At 38.0% G+C, this 22304-nt stretch overlaps 1 protein-coding gene across 4 annotated transcripts in view; it reads left to right on the forward strand.

The window, feature by feature from the left end:
* DLG2 (discs large MAGUK scaffold protein 2) overlaps positions 1 to 22304 on the forward strand; it is a 1612020-nt gene that overhangs the window by 369036 nt on the left and 1220680 nt on the right. Inside the window, exon 1 of one of the 4 annotated variants that reach the window (XM_027770463.1) lies at positions 2824 to 3166. The exons of the other annotated variants lie outside the window; for them this stretch is intronic. Coding sequence (XP_027626264.1) covers positions 3065 to 3166 — 102 coding nt within the window. The 5' untranslated portion in view covers positions 2824 to 3064. Of the gene's footprint in view, positions 1 to 2823; positions 3167 to 22304 lie in introns of those variants that run through there. 4 annotated transcript variants of the gene reach the window in all.

Below are 22304 nucleotides of genomic sequence, written 5' to 3' on the forward strand. Positions count from 1 at the left end.
GACTGTGTTAGATATTATTGGAACATCACAATATAGAGCATACAATACTTTTGGGGTGTTTGAAATCCAAATTATAGGCTAATGAATAAGGGAAATATTGTACAACTTTTTTAGAATCTATTTTCCTTTGGAAAAACAGCCATAATTATAGACGCTCTGTAGGTGGAAATGCTCACACAATCACACATTTTATGGTAATATAAAGGAGTAAAATGTTAAGGGATACACTTAATCTGTAAATGCAATTTTAAGATTCCTAAGAAGGCCTCAGACCAGAGTTCTACTTCTAAAATGTGGCTTAGTTATGTTTAAGCACATGTATTGGGTTGTCAGAAAAGTCCTAGCATTTTTCTATGCAAACATGCATTATGACTTTTCCAACAACCCAATAGATTAGACATCCTGAGTTTCAGCAGCCTTCGGTAGTCACTCGATTTGATCAATCCTGTGTCATAATAGAGAAATCTATTAGATAAGAATTTCCACTTAGTTTAAGAATCCCTAAGCCTGAGGCATAGCTGCCCTCTTCATTTAAAAACCAGGTGTAATTCAACTTTGAGAGTCTTTCCATGTGTATTCTTGCTCATATTTTGTTTCATATTTTTTTTTTCAAAGAGGACTTAATTACGTGGACAGGATCTATGTTCATTACACAGGGACTGATTAAAATGTAAATTCTTTGACATTCTCCTAGTCTATGGATAAGATGTAAAGATGGGCCTGGGAACTCATATTTTTAAAGAAATATTAATCAGGTTTACTTTTCATTAACTTGAGAGAGCAGGATAGAGTATTTGGATATAGGTAAGTGAAAGGCAGTGTATAAGGCTTTGCATTTGCCTTGGCAATTTACAAGTTATTTTGTACTTTTATCCTTATCAAAACAGTTATACTTTTTAATTTTAATTTTTTAGAGATTTTTGCCTTAGGGAATGACATAGTGAGAGAGAAAGAGAAATCACCCCCTGAGAGAGGGCCATACCTCAGTCCCTTCTCCTCCATTCTCTTCCCAGAATCTTGGGCACATACACACATGTGCCTGGCATGATTTTCAAGCCACTGGCTCCTGGACTCAAACCACAGTTGGCTATGTGGGAGTCCAGCAACATAACCACTATGCCATCCGATGGTCTAATATTTATACTTTTTAAGCATGAAGCATACAGTGATACTGGAACTCAGTCCAGAGTGTAAGTGCTCTTGTAAAACATTAGGAGGATATGGTTCTGGCAGAGTTCTCTGTGACATTTAGGACTAGGTTGTTGTATTTTAGTTGGGATCTGAGTTCAATGCCCAATCAGAGAGACTGATTACCACATGGATGTGAATGTGATAGCCCTGACCCTTTTCCAGGGAGAAAGAAGCTGTGGAGAAGTCTGTGAAATGTTCTCCATGGCTTTATTTGAACCTCACCATTAGAGCCCATTGGTTGTGTGACTTGAGTAAGTGATATAGCTCTCAGAGTCTCAGTTTCTTCTAGAAAAATTATGTCCAAGAATATCTACCTTTCAGGCTAAGACATGAGATAAACTCTAAGTGAAGCGCAGCTACCACACACTGGGGCACACCATAGAAATGTTTTGTTCACCATCTCTAGTCTTCTCAAGGACTCTGCAGGGCAGTAGTTAAAAGCTCCACCTCAGGGATAGGCAAACAGACTCAGATAATGTGAATGACTTACACAAAGCCACACCCAGCAGCAGAGCTGAGTCTGATTCCAAACCTTTATGTCTTCTTCCTCTGTCTAGCAAGGCATAGTGCTAGGCACGCAGGTGGTACCCAAAGAGTGCTACTTTTACACACTTCTTACCCTACATCCTTCTTACCACTTCCCCCCACTCCAGTAAGCAGTTCTGCAGCTGTTGCCAGCTACATGCTGGTTTTTTTTGTTTGTTTTTTTTTGTTTTTTTTTGGTTTTTTAATTTCAACAGCCTCAATTTAAAAAGAAAAACAAACAATAAAGCATCCACCAGCCTTGTCTTTCATACTTCTAGAACAACATAAACACAAATACTTCTGGGGCTTCGAAGAAATGAAGGTGGGAGAAAGGGCAGATTGTTTCTTTTTGAGTGTGAAAAATGTTATGGTAGATAAAGCCTTGATTCTCAGGCTGCTTTTACCACCTAGTGAGAGTACACTCACTGACCCAGAAGTCAGGGGCGCAGGGCACCATCGAGACCGTTTTGAGTCCATTTCTACCCTAGATCTCTTTGTTGGCCATTCCCCTGGCACAGGCGCCCTTGTCAGTTTGCAGCGAGGATGCTCCCTGCAGGCCTTCGCGCTGCCCTCCCCTTCCCCGGAACTGTGGCTCAGAGGTCGTCTGCACTGGGGAGACAGTAGCTATGGGGGCCCAGCGTGGTCTCAGAGTCCCATCAGCGCGGGAAGGCCCCATGCACCGACCCCAGGGACTAGTAGGTGGCACCAGCACCAAGCGTCTGCTGGCTAGGCTGGACTGGCTAGCACCGCGCTCCCTCCCTCCACCAGCCCCGCCTTCCCAACCCACTTGCCCGGCCAGAGCTCCCCACGGTGACTGGGTGACTCCGGATTGCAGCAAGCCACTGGCTTGTTACCAAATCAGGAGCTGCAGTATTTTTTTTTTCTCTTTCTTTCTTCAGAGGGAATAATTTCAGCCCCCTTCAGCTCGCATGACAATCTTGTGTGATTGGGGCGAGTAGGCGGGCACATCCTTTTACATGCTAATACTGCCCCACCTCCTTTGAACCCTCCTCTAAGCGCCTCGCTTCCTTTATTTTTATGGTTTTCTTTTTCTTTCTCTCTCTCTCTCTTTTTAAAATTTTACCTCTTCCAAATTCATCATAGGGGCAAAATCCTTCTTGGTTCGGTCTCCCAGCCCCCCCACACGCCTCATTCTCACGGGAAAGGGTACCCCGAGATGCTCGGTACTTGCCCGCGGCGTTGCTTCCACTGAGGCTCCGGGATGGCCGCTCCGGGTGCAGTGGGCAGTGATCAAAGCGGCAGCTCGCTCTAGGGTGCCGATCCATGTGCTGGGCGAGTACCTTGTTTGGGTCCCCCAGCGAGCTGCCACTGCCGCAGCCTGAAAGGAATGTCCCCTGTTGTTAAGGACCCTGACTGTTTTACACCAATGATTTGCCACTGCAAAGTTGCTTGCACCAACAACACTTTGTCGTTGATGTTTGGATGCAAGGTAGGACGAGGTTCATGTCTTTTTAATGCATGCTTCCTCCCTCAGGGGAGCGAACAATTCCTTTTGTTGTTTGTTTATGTGTCTGCCTTTTGGGAGAGTGACAGAAGCTAAGACTGCTCTGCCCTCGCTGGGTTTGGGGGCCAGGAGCGCACTGGTCTTCTGGCGTCCGGTGATGGGTTGATAACTCGGTGGTGACAGGACCCTAGTCTCTTACCAAGGATCCGCGAGCAGATATGCTCGGAAAGGGGGCGCCTTAGGTGGTTTTCTGTTTGGGATCTCATTATGTTTTACAGTTAGCGAGTGGCTGGCTTCTGGTGCTGACTTAGGAGCTCCTGAACTCATGGAAGTACCCACTGCCTGGTGCCCCAACCCACCTGGCCCACTAGTAGAAGTAGCTGGGGGAATAGATGCATTCCAGATAAACCTGAAGGTGTCAGTTTGCAATTTGGCACATTTAAAGATGAGGGATTTATTTTTACTTTAGAAAATCTGGAGCAAAGCTCATGTTGCCCCCAATTGTGTATGTTTTTCTCTGAGCTTATACAATCCACTTGCAATCAACGAACAGAATTTTTATCAAGAGGTGGCGCAGTTACTCAGTGAAGTTTGTAGCGAGTAGAAGAATAACTGTCCCACCCTAGATTTTTGTAAAGGTGATTGGTGTTCCTAAGGAAATGAGGTTTGAAGGTTTTTGAAGCAGGTTATCATTGATTGTTCTGTGTCTGAAACATGTAAATGGAACTTTCTTGCTGGACCTGATGATGTACCTGTAAAAGATGTATGGGATTTGATACAGTCTTAGCCCATGGATGATCAGAGTGCATGTCCCGCTACTCCTAGGTACAAACATTCACTTCTTTTCATTGTAGAAAGCTGATGGGTTTGCCCAGCTTGTTTATATAAAACACTTCTTGTGACCACTATAGTGACTCTCTAAGGAGAGAAAGCAAGTGAGAATGTGCTTCATCTGAAATAGCCAAAAATTCACTTTCATAAGTGAATAAAAATCACACTATTTCTACTGTTCTGAAATATAATAATACCACAGACTGAATTGGACAGCTGGTAAGGACCTTAGGCAGTGAAGTTAATGAAACATACACATTCAGCTTCATGGCTAGCACTCAGAGGAGGTGTAGGCTTAATGGAAAAATTGGAAGTCAGGATTGTAAGTCTTAACACTGGCTGTGCTTAGAGCTTCTTCCCTCAGCTTCAGGTTTTCTCCTATAAAATAAGAGATGTGGATGAAATTATCCCTGAGACTTCCTCCAGCTCTAACATTCTCTGGTGATGTCTTTCATAAAATCATTTAATGATAAAGTTATTGACAGATATTTTTATTGATTTTTACTCAATATGATAGGTTACACCTTAGGGCCAATTAAAAAAAAATTGCTCATGCTAAAGAATAGCTAGATGTTCTTTTTGAAACCCCTGAGGAAGTCTTGAAGTGTGGAAGGTTTGTGTGCTCATCCTTGTCAGGAAGATGTATATAAAAGATGAGCACCAATAACTATCTGGGTCTCTCAGAGCAACCCGCCACGCCTCCTCCATGCTTCTATTCACTCTCCCTTCTAACTGCACTTACAGCAGCATCTTAGCAATGGCTTCTGTTGAAAATCCATTCCCATGAACTTCTAAGAATGGCTTTGCAGTGTTAATGATCATTAATGAAGGTGAAATATTTGCTAAGGGAAGTTAAACACAAACTAATAATCAAATAAGATAAGCTATTGGTTAAATATGGTTAAATATGTATTCAGCCTTTTGAGTTCATTTTCAAAGATGCTTTTTTTAATGTTATTATGTTTTCCCCTGATTTTCAAACCATATTGGAGGGAATTGGTGTAATTACAAGCATGCACTTTTTTTTTTTTTAAGACAGAGAAATTACATTAGACTTCCTGTAAGTTCTCTTCCTTTTGGTGTTCTAGTTTAACAAAGTCATTTTATGAGAAAGATCATGTCAATAGAGCAAAACACCTATGTCATGTGTGTTGGTATACATTGCTCTTTAGAAAATAAATTAATTCTCTATGAAAATAAAGTAATACTTTTAGAGGGCCTATCCTGTCCTATTTTGCCAAATATTTGAAAGAGACAGTTCTTAAAAGTCTTCTGTGGTAGGGTCAATTATCAAAGTTATAGCTGTTCTTAATAATGTTTACTTATGAACTGGTTGATGTAAAGCTCCCGGTTTAGAATTTTAGATATGAAAGAAACTTCTACACTAACATTCCTCTAGTAAAGTTCCTCAATGCTATCTGAGAGATGACAACAGAATACAATGTAGAAAAATTGCTCATCAGACATGCTTGAGTTTGAAAAATAGATTTCACTCTTACTAGACATGTGATTTCTCTCTGGTTCTCATTTGTTGAATGGCCAGAGTAATGACTACTAGATTCCATATTACTGTTATTGAGAGAAACGAAACTCAAATGAGAAACATATAGTGCTGAGCGTGTATACATTCATCAAATAATTGATGCTTTTATATATATATATATTTTTAATAAGCACTGAGGGGAGCCTTCTAGGAGGAACCTCTTTAACTTCTAAGATAGTTTTTGGTTTTTAAGAGAAGGGTGTGTGGGGGTTTTTTTTGGAGAGAGGCAGAGAAACAGAGGGAGAAAGCATCCTCAGCAGGATGTGGTCACACCACAATCCCCTTTTCCTCTATTTCTCCAACCTGTAAGGATTTGAGGCTTGCACACACTCATGCCCAGTATATTTTTCAAGCTGCTGGGGCTGGGATTTAAACCTCAGCTATCCATGTGGATTCTGGCTCCCTTATCAAGTAGGTTCCAGGGCCCACCCAATAAATTGCATAATGTGTACATGTGTGTCTAAAAAAGAAAGGTATCCTGTTATTTGCAGCAACATGAATGGACCTGTAAGACATCATGCTAAGTGAAATATGTTGGAGATAAACAAACATGCTGTTCAATCTCACTTGTATGTGAAATGTAAAACAAGTAGGATATATAAAGTAGATAATACGTTCATAGAGTAGCATGGTGGTTACAGGGGTGGGAACTAAATGGGGAGATGTAGGTCAATGGGCGTAAAGTTGGATGAATACATCAAAACATCTAATGTACAGCATGAGAGCTATAGTTATTAATGTAGTGTTGTGTTCTGGAAATTTGGTAGAAGAGTAGATATACACACATGCAAAAAGGTAATCATGAGATAATGTCTGTGTGAACTTATTCAAAGGTAGTAACCATTTCACTATGTAGAAATATATCAAAATATCATGTTGTACACCTTAAATATATCCAATGAAAAAATATATGGTTACAACTTAAGAGAATCTTTGTCTTCCTCCCATAGCCATTTGTTAATATAACAACTCAACTGAATTAAATATCAAGTCCCTCAGGCACATCACATGCCTGTAACATCATCTTTGATAGATTAGGAATTTTTGAAAATATTGTGGAATCTTGGAATCTGTTTTTATCAGTGAATGTTTGGACACTCTATAAACTTCCCTGCTCCCCCAAAGAAACAATCATCTGGTAGAAAAAGGCCTCCCTTTCTTCTATATGTTGACCCTCTCAAAAGGGAAGAAGGGAAATTAAGAGGAGGTTAGAATGATATAAAATGGGGGACAAAAAGATGAGGGAAAAGGAAAGAAAAAGTTGTGAGTTCAGAAAAGAGAGCTTGGGGACCAGCAGTTAGCGTAATGGTATGTCGCTGGACTCCCACATAGTCGACTATGGTTCGCATCCCAGACCCGGTGGCTTAGAACTCACGCCGTGTGTGTGTGCATGTGTGCCCAAGATCCCAAGAGGAGAATGGAGGAGAAGGGATTGCAGCGTGGCCATCCCCCCTGGAGGGTGATTTCTCGCTTTCTGTCTCTCATGCTCTCTCTGTCTGTCTGGCGAGCGCACGCACCCTATAGCAAAAAATCTCTCAAAAAAAGAAAAAAAAAGAAAGAAAGAAAAAAAAAGAAAGAAAGAAAAAAAAAGAAAGAAAGAAAAAAAAAGAAAGAAAGAAAAAAAAAGAAAGAAAGAAAAAAAAAGAAAGAAAGAAAAAAAAAGAAAGAAAGAAAAAAAAAGAAAGAAAGAAAAAAAAAGAAAGAAAGAAAAAAAAAGAAAGAAAGAAAAAAAAAGAAAGAAAGAAAAAAAAAGAAAGAAAGAAAAAAAAAGAAAGAAAGAAAAAAAAAGAAAGAAAGAAAAAAAAAGAAAGAAAGAAAAAAAAAGAAAGAAAGAAAAAAAAAGAAAGAAAGAAAAAAAAAGAAAGAAAGAAAAAAAAAGAAAGAAAGAAAAAAAAAGAAAGAAAGAAAAAAAAAGAAAGAAAGAAAAAAAAAGAAAGAAAGAAAAAAAAAGAAAGAAAGAAAAAAAAAGAAAGAAAGAAAAAAAAAGAAAGAAAGAAAGAAAAGAAAAGAAAGCTTAAACTATATGAGTAAAGGAAGAGGAGAAATAATTTGATGTGAGTAAGTAATCTAGAAACCATCCTAAGGATTTTTTTTTCCAGTGTTATTTCTTCTGATCTCCACAGTTGTTAGGCAGAGAGAGAGGCACAAGGTCAGGAAAGAAAATAGAGCAGATTGGTGAGAAGGTGAAGAGAAGAAACAGGAGAAAAGGGGGAAGTTGAGTGTGGGGTCCCAAACTCCAGAGGGTGCTCTTACACTCACCCAAGAACAGAGGGCCTGTCAGCACCTCGCTGGTGGACAGTTCCCTGGAATCCCCTTACTTCAGCCACCTCCCATATCCTTTTCCTACCTCGGAAGTCTCTTTGGCAGAGAAGTGGTTTTGTTTATTTAAATGTGGCCAACTTCCTTACAAATGGGTGGTAGTATTTTTGTCATTGGTAGGAGAGTTCTTCTCTATGTGACTATTATGAATATCACCAAAGTTTAACTATGTTAGTTTGGTCTTTGTTTTATTTTATAGTCCTACTGTTCATTAAAATAATGAGAAAAAAAGGAAAGAAAACAAATTTTTAAAAATACTTATTATCCCAGAGGGCTAGATATAGAAACAATATTTTATCGTACGTTTTTTCTTGTTTCCAAGTATTATTTTATTTTGTTACTCTGTATCTGACTTATTTTAAAATGTAGCTGTAATCATAATGAATTTGAATTAGAATTTTTATTAGGTTTTGTTCATATATTTCAGTAGTTGTATAACATCCTTATCTTTGGATATTTCTTTACCACCATATCCCCTACCACCTGAATTATGGTCTATTAAAAATGAAGGGGTCAGGTGTTGCAGTGGTAAAATGCAATGCTCTGTGAGGCAATCCTACATAGGAAGGTTTCTGGTTCAAGTCTGGAGGTCTGTCTGAGTACAAGCACACACATATACCTGTGATCCTGGACTGGATGAAGGCTGGGGTGGAACTAAGTGCCATGACCATTTGGAGCACTGTCTTTTTTCTCCTCTCTCTGCCTTTCCCACTTCTGGAAGAAATAAGTAAATAAACTTTAAGTAAAGTGAAATAAAATCTACCTTGGGGAATAAGTCTCCATTTAATTTAAAATTATTTTCTGTAGATAGTATTGAGTAAATAAAATTACTACATCAGTTATTTTATTAATTTCATTATTATTTTAATTTTTCTATAGGTCATGTGTGCTCACTAGAGAAAGAAAGAGAGGGAAAGTGGGAAATCACTTCTCAGAGGGGATGGACATGCTGCAGTCCCTTCTCCTCCCTTGTCCTTATGGGATTTTGGGTACACGTGCACATGCACCCAGAGTGTATTTCAAGTTGCTAGGTTCAGGACTTGAACCATACAGCTGGTCATGTAAGATCTAGCCCCCTTTACCTCTGTACACTGCTGGTTCTTAAAATATCTTAAGATAACTGATTGTTTTTATTGGCACTTTTTTCTTTTTGTATTTTTTTTTGTTTGTTTTAAGATTGTTGCCATATGTTGTGTGCATTTGTTAAAGAGAGAGAAGAGATGGTGAGAGAGAAAGTGAGAAAACACCTCCCAGTGGTGATGGCCACACCACAATCCCTTCTCCTCCATTCTCTTCTTGGAATATTGGGCATGCATGCATATGCACCAGTGTGATTTTCAGGTCTCTGAGACCAGGACTCAAACTGCATCCAGTCATGTGGAAGTCCAGTGCCTTAACCATCACACAACCTGGTGGTCCCATGCTTTGATACATTTTATATGTTAAAGATGGCAGCATAAATTTTCATTGCCACAAGTTATTTTATATGTCATAAAGTTTTCAATCTTTAATAGTTGTCCCCTACTTTATGATTTATAAATAAGAGAGGCAATTTAGTTTTTTCTTCTGTGAATAGCATTTTACCTCTGTCAGACTTTGAGTTAATGGGAATTTCATGACTATATTTGTGTGTCCCAGCTGGAGAATGTCTAATATACAAAAAATGCAAATGGTCAAAATGGGTACATAAAGGAGACAGCAATTTATATTGCCAAGGCGTCACGTCCTATCCCAACACACACACATTGACCTGCCACTATGTGCCAGATACCTGCTTTACAAAAGTCACCTCACTTAATTCTCACCACAACACTATGAGATGGATATCATAGTTATCTTAATGTAACAGATGGGTGAATTGAGGCACAAATAGTTTAAATAACTTGTGTCTTAAATAGTAGAGACAAAGCTTGAATCTAAGCAATGTAGGTCTAGAACCTATATTCATTTCAAGAATAACTGTAGTATTCTCTTTACTAATTACTGTAAGTACTTTAAGCTGTGAGTCTATTTGCAAAAATATAATGTACATATTCCTTTCCTGGAAACACACCTGTGTTTGAGTGCAAGTCATACCTTTCAGAGGACTCAGCCTTACTGAACAAGCTAGATTTTGAAAGGACTTTGATTCAACACACTATTTCCCACAGTGTTCACTATTGCATTTTCTACACTATGTTACTAAATCATATAGATAGGAAGTTACTACCCAAGGTCACACAACAAGTCACAGAGCCATGGCTACCACCAGGTCTTCTAGTTTCTAACTCAGTGTTAATTCTTTCTTTATTCTTTTGGAGAGTTTTTTTTTTTTTTGCTATAGGGTGCGTGCGCTTGCCAGACAGAGAGAGACAGAGAGACAGAAAGTGAGAAATCACCCCCCGGGGGGATGGCCACGCCACAATCCCTTCTCCTCCGTTCTCCTCTTGGGATCTTGGGCACGCATGCACGCACACGTGCCCGGCATGAGTTTAAGCCACCGGGTCTGGGATTCGAACCACGGTCGACTATGTGGGAGTCCAGCAACATAGCTATTACGCTAACTGCTGGTCCCATCATTGTTTTTCTTTCTATGCCATGACCTCTAACTATAAACTAGAAGTTCTGGGAATTAAGGTGAGAAAAGAGAATTTGACACATTTTATCTGTAAAAAACAGAACAAACTAACACCATCCTTGCAGAACTGCTGTAAAGATTAAGTGAGATAGCACATACAAAAACATTTAGCACAATGTCTTGTATGTGGTAAATATTCAATGCATGTTTTTTTTCCTTCCATTTTTATTAAAGCTATTTTGCACACTTGTGGAAAAGATAGAGATTGTTAATAAAGAGTTAACTGAATAGGGTTCAGTCAAGTACATTGAAATTCATCCATCAGGAAATGAGGTGTGTTTTAACCTATCAACACATTAAAGTGTTTTAACGCTACAAAAGGCTGAATCTACAAGTTTATATAATTCACATCAAAAAAGAAGAAAAAAATCCTAGGTTAAATCTGACCCAGAAAGAGAAAATGAAAAATGAGCTAATAAGTGAACAGGTGCTGAATGTCCCAAACAAGCAGGCTCCATGGGCCTTGCATCCCCTTTGAGAAAGTATACCTGCCAGTTCAAGGTCTTTTTAAAATTTTATTTTTAATAATAGAAACTTTGAGTGAAAAATATTAAATATGGAATCTTAGGAAAACCTGATTCTTAGGCTGCTAATAGAATATGTCCACGCAAAAGAAATGTTAATTCATAGAATTCAGAATCCTGAAAAATCTCAGACTTTATAAGGCCTTTGTCTTGTTCCAGAGTCATCCCTTATTTATGAATATGTTCCAAGACCCCCAGTGGAAGCCTGAAACTGCAGATAGTTCCAAACCCTCTAGATGCCATGATTTTTTGCTATATATGTATGCCTATTAGAAATTAGGTACAGTAAGAGAGTAACAATAGCCAAGTAGTACAGTACTCTTCCTCATCTGCCGTTTCACTTTCCATGATTTCAGTTACCTGCAGTCAACCAAAAATATTAAGTGGAAAATTACAGAAATAAACAATTCATAAGTTTTAGATTGTGTGTTGTTCTGAAGCATGATGAAATCTCACACACCTTTCCAATCTTCCACTCAGTGTCATCAGGGATGTGAATCATCTCTTTTTCCACCCAGTATATGCTAATGTCCAATAACCACTTGGTAGCCATCTTGGTTGTCAGATTAACTATTGTAATGCCATAGTGCTTGTGTTCAAGTAACTGATTCTACTTAATGATGGCCCCAAAATGTAGTGACCATAAAATTAGTTAAATTTAAAATATAATAAAGTAACAATAGTAACTAGTGATAAAATACTTCTAGTAGTACATCAGCATCAATTTACTATACTCAATGCTTGCATCTTCATTGTAGTATTCAGTTATTTACTTCTGTGTTTGCTCATTGAAACTGTGAACTCTTTAGGGGCAGAGGCCATATCACATTCATCTAATACGTAGTCCCTGCAAGACTGAGTAAAGAGAACTCTGCCTGTTCCATAGACGGTAGTCAACAAATACTTATTGAATGAATAAGTGCTCATATATGTTTACTAAGTGAATGAGTGAAAAAAAATGGTGTGTTGTATTATAGATCATTTGTCATCTTTTTTTAATGGTTTGTCTTTAAGAACCTATTGCATTATCAAACTTTTCTTAACTGTGCTTTTCTCATGATACACATTTCCTATGAAATATCACTCGTATATATCTCCTACTGTTTCTGTTTCTCTGGAGAACTTTGACTAATACAACTGGTATCTGTGTTGAGATGCCTGGACATGTTATCACTAAGAAGTCATTCTTGTCTATGAAGATATAGAGGTGCTAATAGGTTATAAATATACTTGACTGTCCATGCTATTGGGATCTTGTTGCAGTTCAGGTTTTTTTTTCTCATAAGTTTAGGGATTTACTTCATTATAAATCACAGATTATATTTCCTGAGGTAGCACAATAGAGAACATTCAAAGATACTTTAGTGACTTTTTCGTTTATAGTTACATATACAAATGCCCTTGTCAGACTTAGCACATTTTATATTATAGTGATGATAAAGATACAGTAATACCTTTTCTATGTAAATTTAAATGACTGGATCAAATAGAATATGAATGCTGTTCTAAATAATGACTTCTGGAAATCTTATAAATAATATTATATTTTTGAAACATCCATTTGTGTATATGTGAATCCTAATCTAAAATATATTATTTTGATGGTGCATTATATTTATTAAAGTTTTGTCTAAGATTAAGGGGTGACTTAGATTATTTTTTTTTTGATGAATTAACACACTGAAAACACAGTTGTAGTCTCAAAAATGCCGGTACAATGCATTGTAACTGCCTCAACGTTGGATTAAAGCAGCTAGAGACGAATGATATCACTTCATTATATTTCAGATAATGATTAAAGATACCACTTTCATAAGGTCTCAAATAAAATAATAGCTAATAGCATGTCAATTGGCTCATCCTCTAAGAGTAGGAGACTGATTTTTCCTTTGAAGCCATGTCTCCAGCTATCCTTGTTGTGATTTGGTGAAAATATCATTAGGAAACATGTAGTTATACTTGTCCATTAATCACTTTCTGGTTGTATCCTGATCATATCATTTTCTAGCTTTATCTTGAGCATATCTATTTCCATCATTATAGTGTATCTCAGAGTAACACTCAAATACAGTAAGATAAAATCCCTGATTTGGGGACTCTTTCAGTTTGACTGGTGATCCAGCACTAAGAAATAAACATAGAGGAAAAAACAAAACAAACAAACAAATAGAACAAATTGGATGAACCCTTATTGGGTAGTCACCACGTTGAAGTTCTGTTCTAAGGACTTTATATGGAAGAACCTACACATTACTCAAGATATATCTAATAGGAAGTCATTAATTCCTATGTGATATTATTTCTTTTCTTTTTTATTTTTTTAAAGGATTTCAGTTTATTTTTTAATTATGAATTCTGGTTTACATATATTCCATCGTATATCTTTATGGGGTACAGTTTGGTTCTTTTTTTTCTCTTTTATTTTTTTTCCATTTCATTTTCTTCCATACATTTAATCACATTATTATTTGTCTTACAAAGTGGATATTTCAACAGGTGAACATTTCTCCCCAGTACTGTTGATAAAACTACGAAATATCTTCAACAGTTAATACCACATCTCTTTGTGCCATTAATGCTTTGCCTCCCTGTCCGTCCCACAAATGTCCTTCCTCAGACCCTCCTCTTTCACACACACTATATCTGGTATTTACATCTATATACTGCATTTCTATATCCTTTAGACAATTAATTTCAGTCTTTTCTTTTCTTTTTTTTTTTTTGAAAGAGATTTTTGCTCTAGGGTGCATAGCACTCACCAGAGACACAGAAAGCGAGAAATCACCCCCGCCCCCCCAACCCCCAGGAGAGATGACCATGCCGCAGTCCCTTCTTTTCCATTCTCCTCTTGGGATTTTGGGCATCCATGTACCTATACCCAGCATGAGCTTTTTTTTTTTTTTTTTTTTTTTTAGAGGTTTTTGATATAGGGCGCGTGCGCTCACCAGAAAGACAGAGAGATAGAAAGCGAGAAATCACCCCCCCGGGGGGATCCCATTCTCCTGCTGGGATCTTGGGCATGCATGCACACGAGCCCGGCATGAGTTTAAGCCACTGGGTTCAGGACTGGAACCGCGGTCAAACACGTGGGAGTCCAGTGACATAGCCATTACGCTAACTGCTGGTCCCTGCCCAGCATGAGTTTTAAACCACCAGATCTGGGCCTCGGACTACAGTAGACTACTTGGGAGTCCAGTGATGAAACCATTATGCCATGTGCTGGTCCTGATAATATCTCCTAATTTGTACAACTAATACCAAATGAAGATCCACAAAGTAGTCCGTATTTTGAAAGTAATTTCATATTTCACTGATTGCTACAGATAATGTAGGCACAAAACAATCGATTGCTCTATGTATAGTTAGAGAAGGCTTTTTAGGAGTGACTAAAGCTAGTTTGAACTTTCTAAAGCCGTATCCTCGGTCGGGAAAGACAAAGTTTGACTTGGGACTCAACTTTACTGTTTATTTCTAAGGCCCAATATTTTGTGAAAGTGTTGAGGTATAAGATATCTGAAAATGATTATGTGATTTTTAAGTATGCTTTCTCCTTGGATAGAAGTGGGAAGGGAGAGTGTGGAGAGGAAGGTAGAGGGTGTAGTATTAGATTAGACTCTATCCTTCCTACTATCTCAATCAAGCAGAGATACTCTGGGTGTCTTAAAAGCCTTAGTGTGCTCTTGGAAAGGCAAACATAGACGTTGGGAGCAAATCCTGAGGGTAGAAGTTGATAGTAAAAGGAGTCATTTGACCACCGAACTATTGGTTCTGTGACTTTAGAAGAAGCTCTTTCACCTCTGTGAGTTTCATTTTCTTCATCAGTATATGATGATGATCAGTTATACTTGGTGGGTTTGTTATACCAAATAAGAAAGTGACTAATACAAGCCCAATCATGGTGTTGTGTGCTGCGAAAATGCTGTGCTCTATAGGCTGGGGACACATGGGAGGCCCAGCTTCAATTTCTGGTTCAACCTTAAAGGCTGGGTATGGTGACGAGTGCCTGAAACCTCAGACACTTGGGAGGCTGAGACAAGACTATAAGCTTTAGGCTGGTCTCAACATAGTAATACTCTGTCTTAAAAAGAGCCAGTTGTGGTGCACGCATCTGTGTCCCAGCTAGAAGGCTGAGGCAGGAGGATCACAACAGTGAGAATCTATCTAAAAGATAAAATAAATAATTTATTTATTCACTATACTGCTTTTATGGCAGATATTGTGCCAGATAGTAGCCATTAAATAAATGAATATTTTCTTCCTCGCACTTCCTTAGATGCAGCCCCTTCCCATTTTACTTTTATTTGTATTAATATAATATGAAATAGCCTGGGAAAAAAAGCCTTCTTACTTTCACATGTAAGACTCAGGAGTGGGAAAGGAAAAAATCACTGTGTGAACCAGATCAGATATTAACTACATTCAACCCACCTTCACTGAGTATTCAGCAAGCACTGTCACTTTACTAGCGGAGGCTTTGTTTGTCATCTCTAGCGTATTGTTAGTACATCTCATCTCCTATTTCTAGTAGTGCTAGCATGACCATCCCTACCCCTTAATTTCACCTTACAGTCTATTAAAGGATTCTCCCAGCCCCCAAGGCACCCTCAAGTGAGCATGGATTTTGTAATGTGCATGTTATTATAGCTGTTGTTACCGGAGGTATTGGTGCCTAAAGGTAATCAGTGGATGACCCCTTTCTAACATCTGCTGCTTGAAAAAATCTTAAATATCAGTAAACCTTATTTTTTTTTCTTTCTTTAAAAAGCTGAATGACCATCCCAAAGAAATGTTCCTCAGGCTTCTGCAATCTGCCTAATTCTCAAATAAACCTTTCTCGAGCTCTGTAAAATGAAAATATTTTCTCTGCGTGCGAGCCTTGTACGTGCCCTTTGCCGAGCAATTTCCCCAGAAAATTGCTATGGTTGGTCTCTCAAGCCAGAAGGAAGAAAAAGGTTTTATAATGAAAATGCTGACAGGTTCTTATCTACAGCAGTATGAGTGGGGATGCTATGATCTCACTTATTGTAGAAACCGGATGCCTGTTTTGGCTGAAGACAGAGCATGCATCCTCCAGAGCTCTAGGGTTTTGAATTTTTATCTTGAAAAGTTTGCATGAAAAAAAAAATAGCTGTAGGGAAATAGGAAACCAAGGTTAAACAAACTGTACCTTTGTTTTCCAGTAAAGTAGTAAATTACTGGTCATAGGGCATTTTTTTTTTTTTTTGAGAGGTTTTTGCTATAGGGTGTATGCACTGGCCAGAAAGACAGAGAGACAGAAAGCGAGAAATCACCCCTCCCCCCCTGGGGGGGATGGCCACGCCACAATCCCTTCTCCTCCATTCTCTTGGGATCTTGGGCACGCACACACACACATGCATCCAGAGTGAGTTTAAGCTACCGGTTCTGGGACTTGAACTGCAATCAACTACATGGGAGTCCAGTGACATAGCCATTATGCTAACTGCTGGTCCCAAGTGGTCATAGGGTTTAAGAGGCTGGGAATGGCGATTGCATATTTGTTTTCTGTGTGCAGAATTTACTTTTTTTTACTAAATCTTTATCTGTTTAGAAAGAACTTGCATTTTTCTCTTAATAATATTTTTAAAAATGTTTGTTCTTATTGTGTACACAGAATTCTGAAACTAGTTACTTCTGTTCCTCAGCACAACAGCTCTATGAGGTAGATGAGGAAACTAAGACACAGTGAGTTGAAAATTCTCTTCACTAGGGACATTCAAGCATTAGACTATATCATTTCTGTATGATATTATTCAGTTGCTCACATAACTACATTGGACTAGATTGGATACCATTAAAATCTCTTTCATATTCTTACTTCTTAAATGACACTATGCTTTGCCCGTGGTAGCAAAGCATGTAGTGGTAGCACTGGAGTTTAAACACAGATCTCTGACTCTAAGCCCAGAGAATGTCTCTTCTTTTTTGTTTCCATCCTTCCTTAAGCATTTCCTAAGGACTGACCATGTTTCTAAAGCATAGAACCAACATATCTCTGGGATGCCAAGAGTAGAGGAAGGAGTTGGTGCTTGCCCCATAACACTCACTAATGTGATCCAAATGAGTGCGTGTTCTCTACTTGAATCTGGAAAGACATAAGGTACAGAGTGCAGGGGCCTCAGCAGATGCACACCAAGACAAGTAAAACTGTACCTTGGCAGTGAAGACAGATTCCCATTTTAGATAATAAGGGTAGAAGTAGTGCTGAATGACTTTAGGGACTGTATCTCTTCTGTCCTCTGGTTTTCAACTTCTTGTGGGCAGCTCCTAGCTTGGAAATAAAATGTTGATTGTGTTTCTGGAAAAGACAGAGTGAGATGATGTAGTCAGGTCAGCTGGAGGGACTGCTAGCTTTCTCCTTCTTTTACATCCCATTTTAGGAATCTGGAACCTGGCTATTACCTTTTGACTCTCAGTCAAATCAGTTTCATGTCTGCCTCCATTATCACTTACTTATACTTTCAGAGTCAAGCTAAGGAATTCAATACAAATGTGCATGTGCAAAGGCCCTCTCCCTCTTCTGCAGGGATTTGTGGACTAAGAAAATGAAAATCTTTATCTCTGTGTAAAGATGACCTAGGTGGAAGATATTCTATCTCCTATGCAGAAAGAGAAAAATTACTCACAAAGTTGATCTCAGCTCAACCAGCTTTCTACTAATAACTGAAGTCTGGGTGTTTACTTACAGTGTATTTGCTAGGTCTGACTAATTTCTAGGTATTGCCAGACATTCATGTCTATTTTTTGTTCCATTCATATGGACTCAAGAAGTTAACTACTAAATTTTCTGACTATAAAGGACACTTGGAAATCTTTTATTTTCCTTGGACCACTAGATGTTCTATAATTTTTTTAAAGACAGAATATTATTTCATGATCCTCCTGTCTCAGCTTCCCAACTATCTGTGACTACACACACATGCTACTACACCCAGCTTTTTGGGGTGAGCTGGGAATTAAATTTTGGTCTCCTGTGTGCCCTTAGCCTCCCATATAGCAGTCAATATGTATCAGTGCCTGGTATTAAGGCTAGATTGTGTCCTTTTTACATTTATTTGGTGGTATTTTATGTTACTTAGTTTCTCTCTGTTGCAGTTTAGGAAAAATGTACATCAACTTTAGTTCTAATACAAATGAATTTTTAGCAAATTAAGAAATTATGAATGGATTTAAATACATTTATAAACATTTAGTCCCCCCCCCCTTTTTAGACTAGTTCAAGATTACTTCCTTATTTCCTTTCTGAAGAAGCAAATTTGCCAAAATGAGCTTTATCATCCTCAGTCATAAGGTTAAGTACTTGATATTATTACCTCACAGATAATGGAAGTTTTGAAGATCCTTTGTACAGTGCTTTGTACTGTTATTTAGTAAGCATTCTACTTATTATCAGGAATATTATTAGTCTATTTAGCAGATAAAATATAGTATTTATCGCTTTTATACTTTGGGTTCTTTCCAAGGAGGAGGGAGAAAAGAATATTTAGTTGTATCCATGCTCATCCTTCAGGATCTAACTTGTGGTATCCTCTCATGGAAGACATCCCTGGCCTCCATATCCTCTGTGCTCCATGGAGTCATGGACTTCTATCATATTGAGTAGAATTGTCACAAGACTCTAAATACTCTGAGGTATTTAGAGTCTGGGACTTAACATCTTGAACACCTAGCTACTAGTATAAAGCTTACAATGTATCAAATGTGCAATTTATTATACTTGTTGAATGAAGGTTTATGTAATCATTTTATTTAATTAGGCAATTGAGACCTAGTATCAATTTCAAAGAAGATCTGTCCTACTTCTGTTAAAGCTTCCCATGCCTCCCCCTAGTGACACCCATCATATTTCATCTTTTAAGATATTTTTTAACTGCATATAATTTCTACTGAACTCAACTTCATTACAGTAGAGCAGGATATGACATATCTGATCAATATATGTTGAATGAACAAATAAATGAATCCCTTAATCCCTAAGAGTAGACCTAGACGTTGGTTAAGTACTTGGTAAGAGATTGAATGAATAAATGAATGTCTATAAACTTAACTCTCATAGTAAACTATATTTTGTGAGTTAGTTTAAATCTATCTAAAACAATTTATAATAGTTTCCTAATGGTACAAAGGGATTTGTTTTGCTTTTATTGCTTATAAACTGACACTAGCTTTTATCTTACTGACAGCCTGATGATCCAGGTATTGTTCATATCTTTAATAGAACTAAATGATTTGTAGTAGGACTGTTAAGAGTTAGTCACACACTTCATGGGATGAGGCCTGGCTTCGGTGATACCACAGGACCTGGAAGCCTTGGTGTTGTGGTCTCCTGGGTGTGCTATGTACATGTAGCCATAAAATGATCCAAGGAGAGGAGATCTCTGGGAAATTCCCCTATGTGTGGTGAGCTTCTCAGTCTTGTCATCTTCTCCATCCCAACTTGACTGGAATTACCAATACTTGAGTAAGTCCTTCTGAATTAAGTCCAGTTAAAACTTGTTTATTTTTTATTTGTAGAACTACTTTGAATGCTTCATTCCCTTTAAGAAATTATTCTGGCCAGCTAGGCAGAACTGCTAAAGACTGTTGCTAAGAGCAACCAGTGAAAAGATTCTTAAATTAACAAGCCACCTCAAATCCTTTCTAGAAATGTGCATGCACATGTGTGTGCACACTCACGTGCCTATTTAAATAACAAATGTATGTATGGATTAATAAACCAGTAATGAATTACTTGTAGATTCAGGTTAAAGTAGGGCTCCTGTAGAGAGCAAATCAAGAAGAGAGAAATGAGAGTGCGTTCCAAAAGGAAGAGAATGAATTACAAAATTAGTTAGGAAGAGTTCTGGTCAATAGTGGTTAAGCCATTTGAATATCAAAATGCTCCCTATTTTTAAACCACTACACTGGTATTAATTATGATCTACATGTGGAAATCTAGGTTATATATACTCCGTGAGGGCCAGGGCTCTCCTTTATGTATTGCTCTACCTCTAATTATCAGCAACCTGGCACATAGTGGATGATTGTTAATATTTGCTATATAAATGTAGGAATGACTATCCTACAATAGTCTCATTTTGTCAATAAAAAAATGGAGGCGTAGGCTAGTGAATAACATTACATAGGTTCATAAAGAGAAATGCACTAGGCTGATCTTCAAATTCAAGTCTGCCTAACTCTGAAAACTCTGTGAAGTGAAATGCTTTCTTTTAAATACTTTGCAGAAAAAAATCAAATGCATGAACTTTGCAGGACACAAGTTTAGGCTCCTAGGATTTAGGAACTGGTATTTAGTGCATCTTAGAGGAAGAGATGTGAGTTTGCAAATTCGACAGAGCTACATTGAAAACTATTTATTAGCGGTGGTAAAGTGGCAAGATACTTGAGATTCCTGAAGACTAGCTTTCAAGAGCAAACTGGAAGTTCTAGTGGCTTATCAAAACACATACTGTAAGAATGAAATGAGATTATAAATTAGATATATGAGCCCTTGTTATGGTGTATGTTAAGAAACATTTGCTATTATTACTGTTCCATGAAGCAGAGGAGAAAACAATGTGATAATGTGATTTCTGGGGAATATATTGGGTCATCAGAAATGATGTGACATTTTTTTTAAAGAGTTATTTTATTTAACTTTATTTATTCATTCATTTCATTTTTTTAATTTGACCAGAGAGGGACAGAGCAAGAGAGAAAGATAGAGAGGGAAAGTGAGAGAGCAAGCCTCCAGATCCAGGACTTGAATAGTGGTCGGCCATGTGGGAGTCCAGTGTCCTTAACCACCACGCCACCTGCCAGCCCCAATGTGACATATTTTTCTGTGCAAAAAATGTGTCATGACTTTTCTGGCCGCCTGCTATTTCACTGAAATACATATGTACATTCATATTTCACATCATGAAATACTTTAGTACTGTTTTTAGATCCATTTTTTTAAGCTAAGAAGACTGAAAAACTTTTTTATAATTATTTTCTTTATTTTATCACTATTGTTTTTTTAAATTTGATCAGATCAAGATACACACACACACACACACACACACACACACATATGCAGAGAGAGAGAGAGAGAGAGAGAGAGAGAGAAAGCAAGCCGCCAGGTCCAGGGCATGAAATATGGTCACCCTCTAGGAGTCCAGTGCCCTTAACTACCATGCCACCTGCCAGCCCTGAGACTGAAAAACGTTATTTAACAGCTCTTATGGATCTTCCTAGTCTAAAAGTTGTTTTCATTCTCAGTGCCCTTAACCACCACGCCACCTGCCAGCCCCAATGTGACATATTTTTCTGTGCAAAAAATGTGTCATGACTTTTCTGGCCGCCTGCTATTTCACTGAAATACATATGTACATTCATATTTCACATCATGAAATACTTTAGTACTGTTTTTAGATCCATTTTTTTAAGCTAAGAAGACTGAAAAACTTTTTTATAATTATTTTCTTTATTTTATCACTATTGTTTTTTTAAATTTGATCAGATCAAGATACACACACACACACACACACACACACACACACACACATGCAGAGAGAGAGAGAGAGAGAGAGAGAGAGAGAAAGCAAGCCGCCAGGTCCAGGGCATGAACTATGGTCACCCTCTAGGAGTCCAGTGCCCTTAACTACCATGCCACCTGCCAGCCCTGAGACTGAAAAACGTTATTTAACAGCTCTTATGGATCTTCCTAGTCTAAAAGTTGTTTTCATTCTCTTAGTTAACACAGCCACTGAGAATATATTCAGACTTGGATAAATTGCTTATGTTAAATTTTTAAAGTTTATTTATTTCTTCCACATACAAGGGAGAGAGAGAGTCAGAGAGACAACTCTTCCAACAGGGTCCTGATGCTATGATCCACCCTCGGCATTTTCTTGATGCTATGATCCCCCCTCGGCTTTCAGCCTGTCCATGACCATAAGCAAGAATATGTCCTACATACTCACGGAAGTCTCCAGACTTGAACCAGAAACTTTTCCATGTGAGACCACCTCACAGAGCATTATTTTGCCTCTGTGCCATGGTCTGGCCTACTGACTATGTTAATTTTCATCAAATTTATGTGCCCCAAACATTTTTTTTTCTCTTATCTCCCGCTCTGTAGATCCAGTTATTTAAGTGTATGTTACTGTTTTGAGAAAATCATTCGTTTAGGTTAAAGCATTTTGTAGAATAGAATTATACTTATTTACCTGAAAGGGGGAGTATTCATAATATAGAATTGCTTGACCCTTGCAAATGTGAATGGTAAGCATTTGCTTCCCTCATTTG

Source organism: Tupaia chinensis, unplaced genomic scaffold, assembly GCF_000334495.1.
Source record: "Tupaia chinensis unplaced genomic scaffold, TupChi_1.0 Scaffold000139_1, whole genome shotgun sequence".
Lineage (NCBI taxonomy): Eukaryota > Metazoa > Chordata > Mammalia > Scandentia > Tupaiidae > Tupaia > Tupaia belangeri.